Source organism: Mytilus californianus, unplaced genomic scaffold, assembly GCF_021869535.1.
Source record: "Mytilus californianus isolate M0D057914Y unplaced genomic scaffold, xbMytCali1.0.p SCAF_7, whole genome shotgun sequence".
Classification (NCBI taxonomy): Eukaryota; Metazoa; Mollusca; class Bivalvia; order Mytilida; family Mytilidae; genus Mytilus; species Mytilus californianus.
In genome coordinates, this window is record NW_026262723.1 from 6,170,206 (window position 1) to 6,195,937 (window position 25,732).

At 33.5% G+C, this 25,732-nt stretch overlaps 1 protein-coding gene across 5 annotated transcripts in view; it reads left to right on the forward strand.

Annotated features, from left to right (window-relative positions):
* The window catches only part of LOC127709856 (protein N-terminal asparagine amidohydrolase-like), a 43,158-nt gene extending 39,155 nt beyond the window's left edge, over nucleotides 1-4,003 (forward strand). For all 5 annotated transcript variants that reach the window (XM_052215531.1, XM_052215532.1, XM_052215530.1 and 2 more), the window contains exons 8-11: nucleotides 282-335; nucleotides 1,761-1,861; nucleotides 2,476-2,589; nucleotides 3,165-4,003. In XM_052215531.1, the coding sequence (XP_052071491.1) occupies nucleotides 282-335; nucleotides 1,761-1,861; nucleotides 2,476-2,589; nucleotides 3,165-3,329 (434 nt within the window). In that variant the 3' untranslated portion in view covers nucleotides 3,330-4,003. The remainder of the gene's footprint in view (nucleotides 1-281; nucleotides 336-1,760; nucleotides 1,862-2,475; nucleotides 2,590-3,164) is intronic.
* Nucleotides 4,004-25,732: the final 21,729 nt, after the last annotated feature.

Here is a 25,732-nt window from a genome sequence, read left to right on the forward strand (position 1 = left end):
CATAATAGAAAATATCTGATACCACAATGGAAAAGTGATTGTTTTATGACGTCAATAGTTCAATAGGTGCAGATTCTCGGGTCAAGCCGCGCAGATTTCCAAATAGCGATAAGGTCTATTGAACAAAGATTGCATGTTCACAGAAATAGTTGCCATGTTGTCTACTTCTTTCTTACATTGATGATTACCAATCTCTTTCTTTTTGCTTATTTTTTTTAAAGTGAACTCAAACTTTTTTTAATTATACATATCCTTGAACAACTTCATTTCTTATTTTACAGATTTAAACAATGAAGTAAAGAAAGGCATGAATTTCCCTGTAATATATGGATTAGGTTGGTATATATTGATTTGTTTAATTTTTGTGCAGGATAATTTGATGTATTTGGCATTTGTAATGTTTTTATGTTCTAAAAGGTTTTAGAAATGAAATTGCCTGTTTGAATATTGCACATACAGATATCCCTTCATTGTACTACAATGATTACTCTAACTCTTTGGCAATTTAACCCCGTTCTGGACAAAAATTTAATCACCGTGTGGTTGCTGATGATCTCAGAAGATGATTGGATGAGTTTAAGGGTCGTCACCTTTATCAGCTCACTGGATGAATCAAAATGTGCTAATAGGTGTTAATTTCTAAGAAAATGTATTTTTCATATTAATGTGCACCATCTATTTCTAATCATTACTGTTATGGGGTGTCTTCAATAACAAAAAAGACTGACTCAAACATGCATTATTTTATGATATCAGCTTTTCTTATATAATTATAGAACATCTAATTCAAGAATTTGATGTTGAAAAATATTCAACAAGTGACTGAACAGCAGTTTTTATCAACTCTAAAACATCTATGAGGGAATCATGGTTTACTATGAAAAAAGTAGCCAATAAATGTATCAACAAATTAAGGCTTTTAAACACACTTAAAATTTTTTATTATCATGAGCTTAGAAGATTAAATAAAAGGAAAAACAAATGTTTCCAAACAAGCTGTCAAAACTATGCTTAAATAAAAGAAGAATGTGTCTGAGGAAAGGAATGCCCCCGCTCAAGCTTCAAACAAACAATAATGGGACAGATGGAAAGACGGAAGGACAGATGGTCAAGGGTAACACTTAATGCCCCCGCTCAAGCTTCAAACAAACAATAATGGGAAGGATGGAAAGACGGAAGGACAGATGGTCAAGGGTAACACTTAATGCCCCCGCTCAAGCTTCAAACAAACAATAATGGGACGGATGGAAAGACGGATGGACAGATGGTCAAGGGTAACACTTAATGCCCCCGCTCAAGCTTCAAACAAACAATAATGGGACGGATGGAAAGATGGAAGGACAGATGGTCAAGGGTAACACTTAATGCCCCTGCTCAAGCTTCAAACAAACAATAATGGGACGGATGGAAAGATGGAAGGACAGATGGTCAAGGGTAACACTTAATGCCCCTGCTCAAGATTCAAACAAACAATAATGGGACCGATGGAAAGACGGAAGGACAGATGGTCAAGGGTAACACTTAATGCCCCGCTCAAGCTTCAAACAATTAAGGGACGGATGGAAAGACAGAAGGACAGATGGTCAAGGGTAACACTTAATGCCCCCATCGCCTACGGCAGAGGGCATAAAAATCTACCAAATCAGGGATACACTAAAATTTAAGTGGATTTGTCATTATCCCTTCTTACTATGGGCAGCCCATTCCTGTTCATGCTAATTTTACTTTAATTTAATTGACTTTGATTTCATTAATTTCAGCTGTAAATGTAAAGACAGGAGATATATACAGAGGTACATTCCTAGATCATGGACCAGATATGCCTTTAAGATCTGCTAGACACTTCACAGGAACTGAAGAAGTAAGATTCAAGTTATTTTGATTTTCACAATTGTTCAGTAGGTAAGATTCAGTTGTCATCTGTTAGATAAGAATTTAAAAAGCGTTTACACTAAAGAAGTAGATGCAATGGTTAAGTGACTCATTTAGCCCAGAAATGTTACAAAAAATTCATTGTTAAAATGATTGATCCATCTAGCAATGTATAAACTGACTGATTAATTGATGATAGCTTAATGTTGTGTCAGTGCAAAAAAGCCTCATCCTTGGCCCCTTTTCTAATATTAACCGGTTAGAAGGAGTACATTTTTTAAATCAGACAAAAGGTTCATCAGTTAAAACAATTGCTAAAGATGCTCTAACTGATATAAAAATCAATGAAAATAAAGGAATCCACAGTATTAGGATTTTCACTGAGATTCTATTTCAGAAGAAATGCAAACTTCAATAAGTTGGAGACTTTGAAAATTTGGTACCTACATTGTTTAACATAGGTCACTAAAAATTTACAGAATAGTTGATGTTGCAACTTACATTATAAAATTGTTTTGTTATTGATTTACTCTAGTTTTTCTGATGTCTTTCAATGCAGTTTAAATTGTCTCCCTTTATGGTAAGAATTAAACTTTTTTTCAGGTGATAAATATTTATGACCACAGAAAAAGTCAGATCCGATTAGAGCCTATTACATACAGTACTATGGATGAGATAGAATTACTGTGTAGAATGCCTGACCTATTTATTAGACAGGTTGGTCATGACTAAAAGTTTATAACAATTCAGTACATGCTATACAGTGAACTGTTCTGATTGAAAACTAAATAGACAAATATTTTTTTTATGTATTGCTGTTTCTATAGATGCCATTAGAAAACAAATCAGTCGATCTAGTTTGATTTTTTGTGTTTTTTGGTATGTTACAAGTCTGTAAGTGTTCAGTTCAAACTGACCATTTTATGGTCTTAAAATGTATAGAATTATTATAATGTTTATTATTATTGAAGTAACAAAGAATAGAAAGCTGACATGTATGTTACTTTGTATGCTTCATTTGACTTCTAAAGTCCAAACAAAACAATGCTCTCATATTCCATTCAGTAAGACTGTACAAACATGGTTGTTATTAAATTAAATATAAAAAGTTATCACTGTGTTTTTAAGTATATGATTGATAACTGAAACATTATTTTTCATATCAATATGGGTTTTCTGTAGCTATAGAAAAAAGGCCATTTTGTGATATTTGTTTAATAAAACTCTGTAAAACAGTAACCTTGCAATATTGGTCCTTCACCTTGTAACCAGATTTTCTTAACATTTTCCAGCATTTATCTACATCACCTGACCAGGAGCCTCCCCACTTTGAGGCCTCAGTAAGAGCTGCTCTGGTACAGATAAGAGATTATCCAGATCCTAAAAAGTCCATGTTTGCTGATGGTAAACCTAGATGTTATAATCTGGAATCAAATGGGTCATGGACAAAAGTATGATGAACAGAACTGTGATCAAATTAATATGTGATATGACAGATTTTTTTTTCTATTAGATAAGAACAATTATCATGATAATTGTTAATATTATATACCATTTTCTGTTGTAGGACAGCAAGCGCATCTAAACTTTAAAACTTTATTGCTATCTTTCCAATTATAGATTAGGATTGAAATTCATAAGATTATTGGAATTTTCTTCTAACTGGTCAGATCACACAACAGCCAAGTCCTCTTAGAACCACCTGAAAACTGGCCTTGGGGTCATAAAAATTTTGAGCACGATTATCGTATATTTTGTTCTCAGACTTAAAAATCAACCAAGTAAAATAATAGATTTGGTGTTTCAAATTTTGTACACCAAGTACTGACTTTTATGACCAAGAGCCCAGGCATTCAAATTATCAATGAAATCCAGTGTTTAGAAGTCATGATTGCTTGTAGATTAACTTGGAACTTTAGATAAGCCTTGACCATTATCGTATGGGGTAAGAACTTAAAACATTTCATGTATCATTTATATGTCTTAAGCAACAGAATGACAATTTAAAATATGTCTCTTGTATAAAACATGACCATTGTTTTTTCTATTTATATAATGTAAAGTTTGTTTAATAACATTGGTTATATATTTCAGTACAATAAGGTCACACACAATTAAAATGTAAACTTTTTTTAAAAATTGATATGTAAACTGGGTGGTGCCCACACTGAATAAAATTCCAAAAGGCCAAAGCACTCACTAACTTACCATAAATGTCCTCTAGAAAAAAGTGCGTATTATCCTTATGATTCTCAACACAAAATTATGCTATGTGATCATTTATAGGCTTTGCATCACAAATCCTATTCAAGTATTTGTAGATATGAAAATCATATAAGAACGATATATACATAGTTTATAAGTTATGTTAAAAGATTATTTTTTTTCTCACCAAATGTAAGCTGTGATATAAGGTTGGTCAGTTTGATCAGTCTTACATTTATGTCCTTTTATCATTATTTATTTATTTTTACTCCATTTAAAGTTATGCAGTTTATATATACTTTTGAGAAAATGAAAAAAAAATTATTCATGTTTTCAATCTAAATAAAACAAAATATTCAGTTATATTTACATGCAGAATCAAAAGTATTAATCATTCAGTATTGAATTTTATTTTTTAAAAATTTTGTATATGTAGTTCTATATATATTTTGGAAACAATAGACTTTTTAGTCAAAGATGCTTCAAATTTTTGGCAAATTTGAAAAAAAGGTAGGTCTTTTAAAAAATTGGTTTTATATTGTCATATTTACATGTATCAGATCTTTCTATGACCAAATATAGAACAGGATTGGACATTATATTAAAAAAAATCTAGAACCATTTTGTACATGTCCATTCTCTCATGTATAAGGGATCATAGATTTATTCTTATGAGGAAGCTCCGAGCATGCTCGGAGGATGCTCGGAGCTTTTTAAGTAGGCTCTTCTCAGCAGTTTATGTGACAATAATTATCATGATCCATTAAAATGTCAATCAAATTTATAGCACTTCTATAATAAGGAAAGTAGAGCATTATAGAGGAAGCTCAATTAACACCTGTGTAAACATCTGGTCTATTCAAATACATTTTGCATGAAATTTTACAAAACTATAAAATAGATGAGAAATTCTTTAATAGTACTGTACAATGCTTGGAAAGAATGATCAAGTCCTCACAGAAAGAAAATGTTTTTAAAACATTTTCTTAATAATTATCAATCTTTTTCAATACAAAAAAAATAATCAAATTTGATATTTAAAATATAAATATATTTTAAATCTATACTACAAAAGTTATCAAAGACAAACTATGGTTATTGATTTATAACCATACTACCAAAACATAGTACATTCAGTTTCATGTGAAAAAGGGTTGATTTTTTTTTATCTTCCATTTAATTTGACAGTTGTTGGAAATTAACCCTCCATTTCATTGCAGAAAAGTGTTTTTGAGACGTAAACATGTATCTTGGGTGTTTCAAAGCAATAAAAAAAAATTATTTGGTGTTCTATAAATATTTTGGAAATTTTAGGGTACATGGCTACTAAAGCTTGTAAACAGTTAAAAAAAAGGGGGAGAGAATTTGGTGATGTTTACTTTCTTATATGCACTGAAAAGTTATGTTGTATTGTTACTGTAGTACAGGACAGGATAAAACTTTACTCATGTCAAGTAATTCTTTATTTAAAACATAGATAAATTCTGTACATTTTTTTTTTAAATACCAATTAAACAAAGACTGATAAGGGAAAAACAATTTTATGTCAGATTTTCTCTAAAGTACAGGACAGGATAAAACTTTACTCATGCCAAGTATTTCTTTATTTAAAACAAAGCCAAATCCGCACAATTTATAAAAATGCCAATTAAAGAGAGACGTACCAGAGGGAAAACAATAGTGGAATTACCCCCTCAACTTTTCCAAAAGTAGCCATATTTTCTATAAAAGAACTAAGTTTGCTATTTTATAAAAAAACATATTATCATTGTTTAGTTAGAGCCATTACTTAAACAAGTAATTTTCAAAATTACCTATACAAGTTATGTTGAAATATATTCAAATATTACTTCTATATCATGAATATAAGTAACTTCTGTTAATATTATTTTTATAGGTTCATTCATACAGGTTTTACTAGCTTTAACAAATTTTTACAGACATCTGGTTTGTTTTCCTCTTAAAATATAAAACTATTTAAATCCTCCTGAAACACTAATTGCCTTTCTGATGCCACACTTCTTGGTCAAAGATTGGTCTCTTGGGGCTATCAAAATGTCATTTTCCCTGAAAATCTTAGAGATAGACATATATAAATAGATGGAACCTTGTGATTTAATAAAGACTTGAAGTTATTTATAATTTGTAATCTTAATCAAAAACAATTACATATGTTCCTTAAATAATTGTAAGTACTAAGTCTTTCAAAGATGTATAAAATAATTTATAAAAGTAATATTTTTGTCATTATTTTTAAAGTAACCTCTCTATACTCATCTCAAATTGGACAAATACTTAATTGTATTTAATGAAATGATATTAAAATTCTTAAAAACCTACATTTAGTCCATGCTTCTTTTGACATTTAAAATAACTATTGAGTTATCAAATAATTTTTAAAAACAAAAAATACCTATATATAAGTAACCAAAAAAAAAATAACTTGTTTAGTATCACCCCCTGACTGTTGTTTGTGTCTAGATAACTTTTATGTATCATATTATATAATATAAACTATATTTAAATCATATCATCTAATTATAAAATTTGAGAGTTTTTTCAATATAAAAAAAAGGAATTATTATTAAATATAATAAGTAATTATTTAAATCACTTTTACTTTTTGTGGAGACTTGAGATTTATTTCCAAGCATTACACAGTTCTGTTGAAGAATTTCTAATCTATTTTATAATTTTGTAAAATTTCATGCAAAATGTATTTAAATAGACCAGATGTTTACACAGGTGTTAATTGAGCTTCCTCTATAATGCTTTACTTTCCTTATCATAGAAGTGGTGTAGATTTGATTGACATCTTAATGGATCATGATAATTATTGTCACATAAACTGCTGAGAAGAGCCTACTTAAAAAGCTCCGAGCATCCTCCGAGCATGCTCGGAGCTTCCTCATAAGAATAAATCTATGATCCCTAAACTCCTTTTCTTGTAGAAAAGACTTCCTTGTAGGAAACATTGTGTAGATCATGTTGTACAAATTTTTGGTAATTTAATGAAATAAAAGATATTTAGAAACTCGAGTGATTTCCTTATTTTACTTTTATACAGCCATGACAATATTTCAATTATATTTTTTTGTTTGTTAGCCAAGTAGCCAAGTTGTTGACTTGGCTTATAATATGTTGTCTGGGTGTCATCATATAGATTTACAGACAATATATTTTGATCCATAAACAATATCTGTACAAAACTTCGTTAAATAATGATATATAGGGTGACGATGACCCAAATTCAGTTAGAGGTCAAAGGGTAAGGTAACCACAGGAATTGATAGAATGAAATTTAAGCTAATATCCTTTTATAAACCATATGTCTAGCCTTCACTGTACTTTGCCAGAAAATATTCTCTAAAAGAACAAGACCCCTTATAAACAAGAAAATCTTTACCCATCTTTAATGGATAAAAGTATGTCTTCTGATTTTTATGTCACTGGGTCAAAGCAGCAATTAATATAATGAAATTTGTTTTTTTTTATAAATATCTTTTTAACCATGCTTCAAGTATACTTTTTTGTCTCATTGGCATATTCCCTAAATCTATTTTCATTCATATAAACTATGATTAATTTTGGTATAGTATTAAAAATTAATATTTTAGATATCTTATGACCCATATTTATTTGTAAGGTGAAAGGTGAAGGTCAAATTCTGAAATGGGGGTTAACATTTTGGTTTCCTGTTGATATCTTATATATTGAAGTGACATTAATTGTCGAAATCCAGATATGGTGTACTAATTTTTGCACCATTTGATTGCGGTATACCATCTTTTCCTGAAGTTTATTGTTTTCTGTTTGGTATTAAATTAATAGTTAAGATCCATTTTGTTACATCTGGTGATCCGTTTATTTGGCAATCGCCAATGGCAGTCAGCAGGGTTTAAGAACATCCGTTGTTCGACCTGCTTGTCAAATGCGTTTTGTTAAAATATACTTTTTCACTTTTTTTGGTCTTTTGGAAAATGCTGTTTGTGCTGTATTTAGACCCCTCATCCAAGAAATTTGTTTTGCATGCACACGTATAAAAATTGCGGCTTTTATCCAACCTAATCATAGGTTTGAACGTTGTTTTCAATTTAGACTTGTATATTTATTATATCATATACATATATTTTTTTTAACATAAATAAACTACATGTACATGTCCAATTTCCAATTTAGCTGGAAAATAATACTTGGAAGGGAAGGGTACCTATTGAATTTTTGGTCAGTGGGTCATAGTGCCTATGAATAAAATTTTCAGTTTAAGAAAAGAAATAAACACACAATCATGGATGTCTTTCTTTCTTGGATGACATATGTCATGATCTGTATTCTGTTATCCAACAATTAAATATCTGACATATGCCCACACATGGCAATATATTGCAAAACTCTACAATCATCATAAGCATTTGTGAAACGGAATGTGCACAATTGAAATACCTTTCTCTGAAAGTTTCATTAAAATTCATTGTTTAAATGGAGTTAAATCTTAATATAAACGACCATAAACGAAAGATAAAGTCAGTACTTTGTTTTCCAAGAGACATATAATATATTATGCAGGTATTACTGTTCAAGTGAAGTGGATGAGGTCAAGATTTGAACTTTCATGGTTAATTTGAACCAAGATAATCAGACTTATAGAAATCAATTCACTGGATCTCTGATATATCCGAGGTCGTGTCAGTGAACGAGGATAGATAAGAGACCCAATTTATTTATTTCACCAATCAGTCAAAACACTGTTAATCAGCTTGCTTCACAATGGTTCAAGTAGTAGATTATCAAATGTATATATACTTCCCCTCAATGTATTTATTGACAGGTATACTTTTTGAAATATAAATATGATTATTTTTTATGCCCCACATAGGGGCTTTATGTTTTCCGGTCTGTGCGTTCGTTCGTTCGTTCGTCCGTCTGTTCGTCCGTCTGTCCCGCTTCAGGTTAAAGTTTTTGGTCAAGGTAGTTTTTGATGAAGTTGAAGTCCAATCAACTTGAAACTTAGTACACATGTTCCCTATGATATAATCTTTCTAATTTAAATGCCAAATTAGAGTTTTGACCCCAATTTCACGGTCCACTGAACATAGAAAATGATACTGTCCCGCTTCAGGTTGAAGTTTTTGGTCGCTTCAGGTTAAAGTTTTTGGTCAAGGTAGTTTTTGATGAAGTTGAAGTCCAATCAACTTGAAACTTAGTACACATGTTCCCTATGATATGATCTTTCTAATTTTAATACCAAATTAGAGTTTTGACCCCAATTTCACGGTCCTCTGAACATAGAAAATGATAGTGCGGGTGGGGCATCCGTGTACTATGGACACATTCTTGTTTTAATTTGATTGTCTCTATTCGCTTGCCTTTTTTGTTGTTGCTTAATTCCAAAACCTGAAACTTCTCCTTATGAATTATAGCATTAGTCTTGTTCTGTTTAAATTATTTTCACGCCAAAATGGAACTTATTGGTACCTTTTATTGAAGTGGTGTCTTCTTTGAGTAGTTCTTCATAGAACATACAATATTGATATTTAAAATTAAGTAGATAGCCCCGTTTATAATTATTTAGCAATTTTTGCTCAAAATATCACTTCGTCGATTTAACAAGAGTATGAAATCTATTGATGTAGAAATTATTCTGAAATCATCTACAAGCTTCAAACGACGAATTACTCATCAAAAATAGATTTTCTTAATTAACTGTGTGGTTTTAAATAAAAATAGTACATGTTAGTTTAAGATAGACTAAGTATTATTGAATGCATCATGTCTTCATGATAGGACTTGTGATGGAAAAATTTCCTATTTAAACCTCATTATCAGAAAGTTTTGAAAAAAAACTTTTTTCTGTGATTTTGTTGAAAGAGGTCAAAGTTAAAGAAACATATTTTTTCTTTCTTTGTTTTTGTAGAAATTGTCAATTTTGCTATCGTTATTTGCTGAATTGGGAAAACCAAAAAGTTTTTTTTGCAATATATGTATAAATTCAAAGCACTTTATCTTGTATAGCAGTTAAAATAATTGTCTTCCCCAACCTGCAATTCCAAGTACTATATATTTTTTTTAAATTTAGCCTTTAAAAAAAAATATTGAAAGAACAAAAAACTTCTGTACAGACTTGTTTTTCTTATTGACAACATATTGTCACCGGTTTGGGGAACGTGTTTTGCTACAGAAACCTACTGTGTTCCTTTTCTAGCCTATTTTGTTTTACTCAAATGTGTCGTATGTGACAGCCTTCAAAAAGGGGCTTACTACGAATAATGACATGACGCTAGCATTATCCTTTAACTTAACCTTCACTTTTAGCTACTAGTATTAGTCCAGCTGATTCGTGCATATTTTTAGAAGAATTGTGGGTTTTATGATAAAAGCATGAAACTTTGCACAATAGTAGATATATATTTGATAGTCAATCTAAGCTATGGACCCACTCTGAAAAATCAAATATGGCGGCCATTTTCAATATGTCTGCCAATCAGTCTAAATTTCGCAACCATGTCTAATTAAAAGCAAATAATATTCAAACCAAATCTTTTAAAAACATATAAAATGTAATCCAACGTTTCTAGTAAGTCATGACGTTATATTAGACTTTTTGATTTTTTTCAAAATGGCGGAAAAGTTCAAAATGGCCGCCAAAAAGCGAAAATTGACAAAACTAAGAAAAGGCTTTGTTTATATTCTATCGAATTGCATTTTGCAGTTCATACAATATTCTAGTGATTGTATTTCCATGATACGTGAATGCTGCTTGCAAGATAATTTAATCGAAGATCCTTTAAATGGAAACATTCGAACGCTTTCAGGACGCCATTAAGATTTGCTTGACCATCTTGTACCATCTGAGTCACAAATGATAATTAATATTTTACTTCTCCTTGCCACAATCCTTTCTTTTTTCTCGATTGTGGTAACATCAAGATAATCAATAAAAACGACTTATGACCAAATTTCTATTTGCAAACGGTAATCATGGTAGCGTCACGAGTGCTTCCAGTTGGCCAGAAACTACACACCCTTCCAGAACACCTACGAATACCCATAGTTTTAATGAAAAGGGACTTGTGTTGTTTATGCTTTCAATGTTGTGTTATTTGCTCTTTTTATTTAATGTCTGTGTTGTCAAACAGTAAAATTCTTGTTTATCCATCGTACAGGCATAGGAAACCTTACTTCATTTCAAACGTTCACATTCGATCAAGTTTTGTACCAATGGATTTCACAAATTTTAAGTTTTGTGATTCTAAGGGTTAGAGATGAGACATTTATAAATCAACTATTATATGATATATGCCTAACTGTATATGTCTCATTAATCTTTTTAAACAAGAGCACCTAGGCAGGTGTCACTTATTGAACAAGAACTGCTGACCCTTCGTGAGCACCCGAACTCATCTCTGGCCATTAGGTTGGTTGGTGTTGCTCAAGTTTTAGATTTTTGTTTAGTGATTTCTTGACTGCTGTTAGTCCATTTTGCGTTTTTATCCATTTTCTTATCTGGATTTGTTTTACTAATGATTTTTGAGTGCCTAAATATCTTCTCCATCTTTTTTATCATCTAAACAACAACATATTTTCAATGCAGTGTTCAAAATTTGTCTTAAGGACAGCCCATTTAGTCTTTACATAACACAATTGTCCTCGCACAACTTCACCTACCGTGACATTTGTTGTATATCTGTCAACCAAATTTTATTAGCTCAATAAAAAATGCTGATACCTTTGTGATAAATGTCCTTATTGCATATGCCATCCACAGTCACTCGAAGTAGCACTCTGGGTAAAAGGGCCAACATTCCCCGCCTTAAGCTTTCACATGCTTTGACAATGTTGTGTGTTTGGTTTTAAAACGTTCCTGATGTAAGACATCATATGGTTTACCTGTTCACGTTAAATTATTTTAGAGGTAGATTAAAACTTGTTAATTACTTTGGCCATTTCTAGACAAAACACCATAAAATGCTGTAGTTGTGCGATATTTATTGTCAATCTGATTGCGCCACCTCCTCATTTTACAAGTGTGTAATTCTACGCATGGGCTTAATCTACATTTTCATTTTCAAATTACGTTTGCAACATTTAAACTGTATAGTTAAATGACATAATATAGCGCACGGGTACTGGAAGCCATAGTTTGGAAGGAAAAATGCAACGAATCAATGAATAAGCAGTATAAGGAAATCTGTATGCACCCAGATTGAGCATTCTCTTAATCATCTCACATCATCATGTGCAGTTTAATTTTTTATGTTACAGACCAGTTGTGGTTAAGCGGACTCTCAATTTCCCTCTTGTTACTCCATTTTTTGAATGTTACACAGTTCTCATCAGGGTCTCGTTCATCAGTAAAAATTATGACAGGATCTTTGCATAAGAATGAGAAGTACACCTACGGTAACCTCATGGAAATGTCTTGTTCATGATGCATGAAAGCCTCTAAAGCTTCATGAAGTACTATGTTTCTTTGGTTGAACAGTTGTTCAACCATTTTGTTCTAACCAATCACATAAGATTCTCAACGATACAATTTCTATATGAAGACCTAAAACAAAAACATTCTTTGCTCTGCAAGAAATACGTTTGCCGAGTTCCACTGTTTCGCTTTTGCAAATACAAAAACCAAAAAAACTATTGATCACAAGTGATAATTGATACATATCTCGGGAAAAAATAACACATTGTTCAATTGCATTCATGGAATGTCGAATCGTTGTGATATATTTGATTTCTTCCTGAAACATTGGTCAATGCGGACTGATATGTAAAGGCGGATGACCTTTTGTTTTAGCTCTACATTCGTGGACTGATGTCCAGACATATTTAATGTTTTCATTATCCTTTGCTTCAATCCATCTATCTTTTTGTTAACTTATTTATACCATGTAAGGATAGAGTTGCAGAATTGAATAATTGTACCATGTTGGCATGCATGTATTTCTGGTTAGACAATTGGCAGATTGCATGTCCATAAAACGATAATTATAAGATGTATGAAACGCATGGTTATATTTGGTTAGTATTAAGGATACACATTGTATCTAAGTTAGAGCAATAAATCGAACAGTTGTGCTGGCGCATGATACATAGGTGAAAGTACCAGAGATTATAAGGGAAATGCATATATTTGAAAGCATAAGGTTATGACAAATTTGCCATGTTACACTTAGAAGATGCTGAATGTAACGATTCTTCAGCCGTAGTTGAACTCTAAGACTTGTTGTTGTCAATACTGTCCACGGCTGCTGTAGTAAAACCACCTGAATTCGAGGGAGGAACCACATATTCAATGTTGAATGTTTCAAAGATGGAATCTGCTAGTAATGTAGATACATGGATAATTGGATAAATATAAACGACAAACGTATCAACTGTTCATTTTGGTCATTTAGTACCTCCCTTTCTGGTCCTAGCATTCATAAAAAGGCCAATATACATTAAGGAATGGGTTTAGTTCAGTTGAATGTAATATTAAAGAAGAATAGAGAAAAACAAAACGCAGTAACTTTGAAATGGATAGCGTCGTATTTGCCTCAATAGAATAACTCGACGGCATCTGAATATTTGGCCGAACGTTTACCAATTAATGTTTTAATGACTGTGGAAAAAACTTTTTGCCTACATCATGTCTTTTTGAACTACCAGCATGTGCAGCTTTTTTCAAATACCGTTATCATGCAAACAGATTGCTAATTTTAACGCAACAACAAAATAATCATTAAACAGGGTAAGCAAGCACATGCCTAATTAATGGCCTAGCAAGCCTGAGATTTCTGCAACTTTTTTTCAAATCATTACTATGTCCTCTTCCAATTGATCATAAAGAAAACTGTTCGAATCGAGAGGTATACATTCTAGTTAAGTCTAGCTTGAATATTGGAATAACACCAGTGCCTATACGTGATCGCTCGTTCTTGACTACTGTTCCTCAAAAATGGTACCGTGGTTACGATTTTCTATACTTTCCTCACAAATGTTTAGATGGATGTCTTTAGTATATAAATATAGCATCCACTTGTTATTAAAGGGCACTTAGTTTTACTGCAGAAACGTCAAAATAAAACACGTTGTAACCTTCTATAAGGGATATTTGTTGATTTTGATATCTCATGGCGGCCATCTTGGAAAAAGCCGACATATAAAAATTTTAATTTGGGTCCATAGCTTATATTGTTTGAAGCACTTAGTACTAATAAAATTACAAATCAGAACTAATATAAGGGATATCTGTTGATTTTGATATTTTGTGGTGGCCATTTTGGAAAAAGCCGCCATATTAAAATTTCAAGGTGGGTTCACAGCTAATGTTTTTGAAACACCCAGCACTACTGCCATGCCAAATTTTACCTTTTAATGTGACCTTATATACGTGATGTATGTTGATTTTGATATTATATGGCGGCCCTCTTGGAAATGGCCGCCATATTGAAATTTCAAGGTGGGTCCATAGCCAATATTGCTTGAAACACCTAAAACTACTACCATGCCAAATTTGGTGCTTTTATCATCAAACCCACAATTTTTTCACCAATCTGCCGGACTATATATAGATGATGCCCTTTCACTAATTATTTGAACGTTGATCAGGTCTATCAAATTGAACTTGAAACACACAGGTGTACGTAGCTAGGTTTGTTTCGCATCTTTATTTACAATTAGAAATTGAAATTGAGGGTTGATTGAGAACTGAAGTTTACGAAAAACGGGATGATATCAATTTACCCATTACGAACTTTGCATTTTTGCGTAGCAACATAACAGCAATATACTGCACATGGAGTGTACATATAACAGTCGATATATATTATCCAAGGGATTGAGTTTCCTATCAAGATTGTCATGACAAAGGTTTGCTGATTGCATGGAAGCTATTGACTCAACAGTTCATAATCATGACTTGGTTGACCGGTGTGGAATACCTTTGATTCAGTTTATTTGCATCTCAACATAGTACAGTATGTATACATCTTAACAAAGGAACAGTTGATATGCAAGTTATCAGATGTACATCAAGATTGCTTGTACTAAAGTAGCTATGTATAATTCAAACTATAGCATTTTCATGAGTGCACTTTGAGTTTCTTACAATATTTTTGCGCATTTCTGAACATGTAGCAAAATACAAAATGTCAAGAAATGTCTCAAAACTGGAATTTTAGTAGATTTTTACCATTTTGGATTGATCACGTTGTTTTTTTCAACACTCTTCAAACTTTAGTAGGTTTTATCAATTTTCGCATTTGAAAGCTGTGATTGAAATATATTGAGAAGAAACTGTTCCTACCTCTTTCCTTGTAATTTGAAGAAAGATTATTAGTGGTCAATTGAAGCTTATACTAAAACTTCTTCATTTTCAAGCATATTTTGTTTCATTTAAATATACATCGATATTAACTTTAATAACTGAAATCGGAAACATATTTTTATCATCAGTCAACTGTTATGCAAAATTAAATACACATGTTGTGCTTTTGTTATGTAATTAATTCTAGAAATATCAAATAATAATCAAAAATCCATTAACAAACCTACGCAGACTGGCTACATATGTTAGAATTAAATTCTGTTGCTAACTGAACCCCAAAGAAACGAAAGTATTGATCAAAATAATTTACAATGTTCCAAACAGTATTGCTACTTATTGGAATGCTGTTATTAATGGCTTAGGTTAATCAAGGCAACAGTAGTATACCGCTGTTCAATAGTCATAATTCAATTAAGCAAAAACAAATCCGGGTAACAAACTAAAACCGAAGGAAACACATCAACTGTAAGAAGAAAACAACGGAACAACAGAAACACTGAACTACAACAAAAGCAAACGCCAACTTACATAGAAACGGACTGTCGGATAACAACTGCCATATTCCAGACTTGGTACAGTACATTTTTAGAAAAAATGGTGCGTTGAACCTGGTTTGATGGCTAGTCAAACTCTAAAAACTACAAACAAACACAAGAACACTCAGCACAGAGAAATACATAAATAAATAATATAATAGTACATTACAACATGTAAACCGCAGAATAACAACGGACACCTCACATGAATTTAAGACAGCACATCAGGACATCACAAACGAAATATAAACTGCGCGTAACATCAATGGATCAACGTCACAAAAAGTGACGTTTTTTTTGGTGACGTTTATATCATCACAGGACAAGAATATTAAATGGAATTGTGTTTGAAATGGTGTTATTATTTGTATTTTCTAACCATGTCGGTTTTTCTTCTAAATCAAAACTGTGTATAAACAAAACAATCCTGTGCATATAGTTGCTTTAAACTTAAAATCATATAAATGAAGTAGTTGATTTTTTATCGTAACGTTTACATACATATAGAAAATAAAAATAAAATAACTGTAATATAAGGCAAGATCATGTAAGACCAAACAGTAAACACACATAAGAACAAACAACATAAAACAAAAACCCTGTAGACGAACCACGAGTAACTCGACTATACTGACAAATAAGACATACATGTGAAATATACCGAAAATACAGAATTCAAACCACAAACGAAATAAACAGACAACAACTCAGCACAAAATGACCCTACGGACCAACACGTATAAGAAAGTAACAACAAAAGGTAAGAAAGACGCATCTATTTTTCGACATATCTTTTTTTATTTGCCATAAGCAATACGAATAGGATTAGAAATAAGCTTTAAGTACTCGCAAAGCGTTTTGTGTTCGTATGGGCCGATACATCAGCCAACAATGTTGTGGTGGTATGACGCAAATACTACACAGAAGTTCTTAAGAATGGTTTTACAAAATCTTTTACATCCAAGGCCGTGTCAAATAGAAAACAATCATAGCTTTATCCCATCTCATCTTGATGACTTTTCTGTACATTTGCAGGTCCCTTCTTATGGGTATTGTCTACCTAAACGAAGTAAAATAAATCATCAATTATTGTTTCTTCTCGTTTTCTCGAAAGTCTAATAGTCTTTCTGTACTTTTAGCTAGATCACTGAAACAGACTACAATCAATGACTGTAAAAAAGCGTATGCAAATATTGGAAGAAATTATTTTTTCTAATGTTAAGGATGAATTACGTGATTTAATTGTCATTCTTTAATTGGTTGACAGTTGTGACTTTTCTACTCTCTTCACTACACTTCTTCATAGTCTTATCATATAAACGTTTTTTAATTTAATCAAATATCCTTTAAAAATCGTATTGCTTATATTTGTCGAAATATACATGTATGGAATAAGGTAATCATAGAATAGAGAATGGAAACGGGGAATATGTCGAGGAGATGACAACCCGACCAAAGAGCAGCAAACACCATAAGGCCACCAATGGGTCTTCAACGCAGCGAGAAAATACCGGACCAAGAGGCGGGCTTCAGCTGGCCCCTCAACAATAATGTACAACAAGTTCAGCGAAATGGACGCCACACTAAACTCCGAAACATACAAATAAACCAAAATTCAAAAAACAAACACAAGACTAACAATGCTAGAGGTTCCTGACTTGGCACAGACGCAAAACTGCGACGGTGTTAATAATGTCAACCCTACCCCTTTACCTCTGGCCAATGTGGAATAAAAAAACACACAGCAAAACGCACAGTAAAACTCAGTTTAAAAGAAGTCCGAGTCCGATGTTAGAATAGGTAACAGAAGAGACTAATATATCAGAAACACTTACTGGATCTGTGATGAGATGATTAAAGCTGTACGTGTTCTCCTTGACAACATGTATGTATGTCTCGGCAATAGAATTTATCGATTGTATTGGATATCATATGGGCACCAATTACGCCCGTTTAGTAGCCGACTATTCCTGTTGTAGTATGAATTGTATGAGCAAACTTGATCAAGATCCGTCAAAATTCACGATGAGTTTATTTACAATCCAGTCGCATTCTTTCTGTGTCCGTCCCTAACAATAATTCCCAAGTCGGGAGACTGTAGTTCAGTGGTAGTTGTTGGGTTGCTATTTGTTCTTATTGTATTACGTGTATTATTTTTAAGATAAAACAGGCAGTTGGTTTTTTTTTCTTTTGAATTGTTTCACATTTTGTCATGCCAGGGCCTTTTATACCTTACTATACGTTATCATTAAGCAATTTACGGCAAAAGAGATGAGATCAGATTTCCAATTGTGAGCTTTCCATTTCTGTATATCAACATTCCAGCAGCGAATACATCTGGAGTATATATCTCCCAGTTAATGCAACATTCCCAAGCTTTCAACATTCCAGAGGGTTGCTGCTAATAAAGAAGCTGTTTAACCAAGGATTCCTAGTGGAAAAGTTGAAGTCATTCCTTCGATAGTATTACGGACGCTGCCATAATTCGGTTGACCGTGATGGATTATCTGGTTCACAGATGACCATGGATGTGTTCTAATTACCATAGCCATAATCGCGTCCTCTTTACGATTGTGACATCACCAAATCTAGACTTATCACCAAAATTCGTAATTACCATGAGCAACACGACAGGTACCAGATTTGTGGAGCAGACTCTTGCCACCAATGTCCTCACGGGGAACCTGAGATTATTTATTATTTTAGGTTTGTGTATGAAAAAGAATGGCCTAATAGGTACAGGTATCTATCATTAGGGAACATTCAACTCTGCAAAAATCTCTCTAATTTGAAATACTTATAAAGTATTGAAAGAATTACAAAAAATAGTTAAGGAAGCCTGTCTTAGGAAAGACACAAATAGGGATTGGTTTTAAACCAGTTTGATGTGCGTACAAATTCCACCTTTTTTCCCCATAAAAAGTTTCGGAAACTGATATCTAAAAACGATAAGGTTTGTTTATAGACATCATATTTGTTAACATACTGTGCTCCACTTTTCGCCGACCACTTCTCTAATTCGTACCAAAAAGACACTATACATATCCTCAAGTTATTTGGTATCAATGATGTAATTGCACGAATAATCTCACATGTTGAACCTGAAATAAAGGTACATAGATAGCAATGTCAACGTATATTTGTTCCGCCTGGCAGGAGTTTCCCTGGATACTTTGTTATAAACGATGCCATAATATCTGTTCCTGCTGGGACACCTATTATATCCCCTTTATTCAGTTACTATAATGTTTGTTTCATTGAAAATAATATTCAAGAATATATCTTCCCTTTGGAACTTATATAACGAAGGAACTTCTATTTCGTGCCGACAATATACAATCATTTCACAATTACACAAGTATACCAATTTGAAAGCATAATCTTTCTCCTTTTTATTGATACCTCATTTTTAAATTGTTGAGCAGTATGCAAGTAAAAACGCTTGTTTAAAGTTGTTTGATTGGAAGTGAAAACTTTTGCGTATTGTACCTTATTTGACATCATTTCACTTGATTAACTACCAAACCCTGTAACTACTACATAAACTCATCATAGATACCAGAATTAAAATGTTGTATGTCAGACGCGCGTTTCGTCTTCAAAAGACTCATGTTATTGATGTGATGTTTTCTTTGAGTAGTTCCTCTTTGAACATATAATAAAAATATTGAGATGATTTAATTACATTTAACAATTTAGCTATTTCTGCACGAAAATATCACTTCATGGATGTAACAAGGGCATGAAAATCCATTGATGGAGAAATTATTCTATAATCATTTACAAGCATTAATCGAAGAATTACTCATCAAAAATAGGTTTTCAGAATATCTGCTGTATTTTAGTTAAAGGTACACTTATTGAAATGCGAGAAAGTATCCGTGCTAAATCAAGAAACCGAAAGTCATTTTTTTTTTGGCAAAATCCACATATAGTCGTTGGGCTAACTTCGGACCACATTCAAATTACATATTAACTTAGTTAAAAAAAACCTGCATTTTTTGTCGTCATGGAAGCAACATTATGGATCCTTTTCAATTAACACTTAATATACCATATATTAAAAAAAAATGTAATCAAAGATGTTGATCACTCTTACTAAATCAGACATTAAAAGTGACCGATGCCCTTTTTAACCATGATGTTACAATGTCTGATGTTAATCTTTTATACCAAAATTGATGATCAGCGTCTTGTCCTTTCTTATTGTTAATTTTCCTTTCCTTGTTGGTAGTGTGCCGTTGGCGTCTACTGATATATTAGTGAACATATTTCAATTACTCAATATTCTTGTGTTTTATTTTGCAGTTACGTCTCAAGGAAAGTTTTAGTATAAAAAACTTTGGCCGCTGGGATGATATATATCTTATATAAGCCAAAGTTATAGCTTGGTTTAATCACTAATATGGCAATTTATCGCGGAAGTGTGGCTCAACCTTCAGGAATCTTATAAAAGTTGATATTCTGCATCAAGCTTTTTACTGTAAAAATTATTAATAATGCTTACATGTTCTGTAGTTGTCCCTCGAGACTCTCTATTTGGATTTATTGGTCCGTTGGTAGAGGTATTGATAATCTCCGAGTCCAATGCGCATATGGCAGATCCGTGTGGCCCGTTCTATTGCTTAACAGATTCAACTGCATCCACTTATTTACTGCCTAGTCAGTAGAGCATGCACAAGAGATAACAACAACACTATTAATCTCATGCGTCCAAAGCGGTTATCTGGATTTACCTTAATCTGGAACGCTCAAAGTCGAATATTTGAAAGCCATGGAATTATAAGAACCGAAACAGCTGAAAAGATAATAGTTTAAAGTGCTTTTGGGACAGATTATCACTGTTCTATACACTTTCATCGTAGAATTGTCTACCATGCTTCAAGTACAGTCCGTCTCAAAAGGAAGGACGTAATCTTCCTGAGGTGAGATGAAAATCTTTACCGTGTGCTTCACACAACACAGACCTCCTCAACGTTAGAGGTAGAGAGCAAAATAATGACACCTCCGAATCCGCAAAAGGCACCGAAATCCAAAGCAGGCAGTTCAGTTATTTGCCAACATGGAGAGCGCGACAGACACAAGACCTGCCAGCATCAGTAAAAACCCATCTAACTTTTATATACATATTTAACTTTAACTGTTCACATTGAGCTCCAATACATACATCCTTTCTTCTTTTGAACAGCTTGTCAATCTTTTGTGTCTTTCGCCGGATAAGTAACATCTTGTGTTCTCTCGACATATAGGTATGCGACAAACAGATGCTGGCTGGGCAAGCCTTCCTATCCGCTTGTTGTTATTTGCTTATCGGGCCTTGTGTCAAGTTCAAACCGTAAGCGTGATAACACTTTTATTTACACCCCACGAAGAAAGCGCATAGTTAAATGTTCAATTCTGAGATGGATGAAATTTCTGTCTTGACCAGTTTGATGAGTGCTCATGCCATTAATCGTTTCTAACGTCACAGGTTCTTGGGGATCTAAATGATCTTTATGTCTGTGAGACGTTCGAGAAGAAACTGTAGACATTACTACCACTGTTGGTATCAGGGTTGATGCGATTGCTATTGATGCTGATGTTGTTCACAATGTTCTCATCTGTGTAACCGTCTATTGCCTTCTTTTAAGTGCATGTTCTTTCAAATCCTAGCACCATGATTTTGCACATTAAAGTTCACTTGATAATTCTTTCCAATCGCAATACGTTGAGGGCGAATCTAACTTTAGCCAAGAATTATCAAGTGAACTTTAATGTGAACAATTATGCATGGTGTAAGGATTCGAAAGGGAATGCGCTATCGTTTGGTGACACGATGTACGAAACCCCATGTTTAGGGTCCATAATGGTTGCTATTCGCTGTAACTTTTGATTTATTCATGTGTTAGTATTCCACGTTGTATAGACCATACCCAGACACGTTTGCTTTTATTTCTTGATACCGTAGTAATCTTATATGACGTTTTTTTTCGTTTTCACTAAAATTACGTAGTCTGCAAACGGCGTGATTGAGAAAAGTAGCTGTCACATTATTTTGTTCATTTGACATGTTTGACATTTTATCTACTAGTACATAGGAACGAGACGTTAATCTTCTATACATCTGGTTCAAATTGTAGAACCCTATTGGAAATAACAAGTACGATCACTTCGGTGATTGCTGTGATGTTCCGCTCTAATTCGCACCTGACCTGAATGGCGACCACGGACTTTTTCAACTTCTCAGGCTGTCGACTTACATCGATAACGAATAGAGGATACGAGTACATAAAGGATGAGGGTTTGATGTACCTGTTCCTGATGAGATGATCGGATGTTTCTTTGTACAGCCTACCTACCTTGTACTTGGTGAAGGTGGTGTCCAAAGATATACAGCGTTGTGCATTAATTTGAGGATAACGTAGAAGTTTCGCAATTAACAGGGATTGAACACTGCTGCGTTATGAGGAATTTATTGTTGCTTCCAGTGACAAATTTCCGGACGAGAACAAAATTATCAATTGATAGAGTAGTAAAGTTCTGTAAGGTAGGACTCGACCGAGATCAAGGGAGGGGTTGCCACTGGAATTGATTGTATGTTGAATAGGGACATAAATTTTGCCTTGCAACAGGCCACCTACAGATCCCTCAGAGAGTTGTAACATTGGCATTTTCTCAACACGAGGCATCGGATTTAATGTCCCCATTCCGACCAGACATGGAAAGAAAAGATGTTCTGGAACATCTATGGAAAAATCCTTGTTTCGTAATAGTGACTAAGTGCGTATCACCAAGAAGAAGAATATGTCCGAAAAGGGATATTACACATACTACATCTGCGGTTGTTAGCGCTCGCTTTTTATTTCTGAGCAGTATGTTTTAATTTAGCAAACACCCTGAAACTGTCCAAGTCTTTCTCGATATCCTCAAATCGCTCGTTCGTGCGTTGAGACAGTGAATTGGATTTGTCTTGCATAATAACGATATGTTCTTGTAAATTCTTTGTTTTCAAACCTTTCATTTCCAGATTATTCATCGCCTTTCCCAAGGGAACATAACGACTCGACTGGTTATGCACATCTAGTACTGCGATCACCTTGTCACTATTGACAGAGACACATTCCGACTTGTTCACATTGCTTTGCATGTGTATTTTGTATGATCTTCGATCGTACTGGAACTGCATGATTCGTGTAAGCCGTCGATGGATCGCGCTGAAAGGAATCAACATTATGGAAAAATAACTCAAGCATCGACGAAGATAGAAACCTTCGTGACTGTGTCCTGTTACTCGCAATCCCATGTCGCAACAAACTCCCCACACTGTAGTAATGCTCTTTATCGGTGGGGGTTAAAACATGAGAACCCGCGTTCTTTGATATCCTCAAAAGATACACTTCCAGTTTGTCTTTATTGTCCTCATTAATTTTACATCTGCGTGGCCGACACTTCCTCATGGTGTAGATCGGACAGAATTGCTCAGCATAACTTTCTAGGTCGTTGTTTTGGACATTAACAATAACATTAATTTAAACGAGGCGCTGTTGGAATGGTATATAATGAATCTCTGCCAGCGATTTTTTCTTACTAGTATTCAAGGTTAAAACATCTATTTTTCTCGATGTGTCTTAATGTCCACCCACTATCCTCGCAATGAAAACTAGTCATGTCTAGTTTTGTCCTCTCTATTATAAAATAAATTCGAGGTTTTTCGATTCAGCAAAATAGTTGATAAATCTGATCCAAAGTATAAAGAGAGATATACAGTATACGCAGTCACAGGATTCTTTTTTTTATCGTCTCCACTTTGAAAACCAACTGTACTCTCAATCCATTACTCTTAGTATCTGCAACCAATATCCTTGCCCTGCTTTGGCTATACCTTTTGTCCTGTTAGGTTTATAATCTCTTTATTCTTTGAATAAGTTTTCGATTTTCAAATATTTTCACCTCGAGCATCCTTGAAGTGACAATTATTGTCGAAATGCGCATCTGGTGCAGAAAAATTGGTACCGTTAATGTTATAACACTGAATGGTGTTAATACTCCAAGAACGAGACTACATCCGGTTTCTACAAAAATCAGATGGTTACCGTGCCGAATACACAAATAAACGCATTGCGTCAGTCATGTTCTTCGCGCTGGAGTCGTTTAAATGTACCTGTTCTGTTTAGTTATGTCGTCTCTCAACAACCTGAATAATTGGTGAGCGAACGAGTTCATAAAGTTGTTTCTTATTCAAAACATCCTCGCGAACGAATCTATGGTCGGTCTTTTCTTCGATACGCCTCTTTTGATATCCTAATGTATCTCCTTCAAGCTTTCTTATTTTGCCATTTGTCGCAGTATTTTACGGTCTCGTTCACTTAGATCTTTCCCGTGATCACAATATTCTCATCGTCCTCCAATTGCATTTGTGTTTTCTATGCCTCCTGTACAGTCTGTCTGTTCCAGGTTTATTCTTACGACACCCCTTTTTTATTTTGTTGAGTGGAGCGACATGGCGTTTGCTACTCAAAGTACCTTTTTTTTTTATTTTTGATACACATCTTCCGCACCGAAATTACCATACCTTCGCCACATATCATCCATCGGTACCTTAGCATGATAGTTGCAACTTAATACAAATAAGAAGATGTGGCATGGGTATACCAATGCGGCAACTATCCACCAGAGACCAAATGACGTAGAATTTAGCAACTATAGGTCAATGTACGGCCTTCAACATTGAGCAAAACCTACATCGCAAAGCAAACTATAACAGGCCCCGAAATGACAAATATAAAACAATTCAAACGAGAAAACTAATGGCCTGATTTATGTACAAAACAATAAACGAAAAGCAAATAGGATATACAGCAGCAAACGACAACCACTGAATTACATACTCCTGACTTGTGACAGTAACATAAAGAATGGGGCTGGGTTAAACATGTTTGCGGGCGCACAACCTTCCCCTTACCTGTGACGGTTGTGTAACAGCACAACATAAAAAATAACTATAAAAATAAGTTAAAAAAGACTTAACTCATCAGAACAATACAAAGCATAAAAACAATTAACAAAAACACTCAAGACACAAAGTATAGATCTGAGAGTTCTCGTAATTTCTGAAAGCTAGTTCAAACCCAATAACTACTAATAAAAAAATCATGTCTTCTTCTGATGCTTTTGTTCTGCAGTGTCCAAGTTCTGTTTCTCTGACCAGATCCTTTTTTTCAAAAATAATTTTATGTAATGGTCCATTTTATTACTACCACCATTTTCCTTCTCTGTATCATCACCTACCACTTTTTTAACAGATGCAATTGTTGTATTTACATCTTTTTTTAAAAACATTTTTAATTTTTCTACTCCAGCTTTCATTTTATAACGATCACTACTTTCTATTTTTTTTTAAGATATCTAAGCCTTCCTGCTCCCAATGCTGTTCGTCCTACCCTTATCTTTTGTAGGTACTCAAATGACACTGTGCCTTTGTATCTCTTTTTTAATGTTGGTTTTTCGTTTCAAATAAAAGGTATAAGTGATATAAACAACGAAATCAAATTTTTGTTATCGAAATAGTATTGGGAAAGAAAATTTGATAGTCCTTGTTTGTCTCTTCTGAAGAAACACTCTCTGTCGTTTAACTTGAAACAAAACCCCATCACCAAGTAAAAAAAACATCCAAACTAGAAACAGGGTAAGTACTTTTTGAGTACCCAATAAAGGCAACAGCAGTATACCGCTGTTCAAAAGTCATAAATCGATTAAGAGAAAACAAATCCGGGTTACAATACAAAACCGAGGGAAACACATCAACGGAACAACAGAAACACTAAACTGCAAC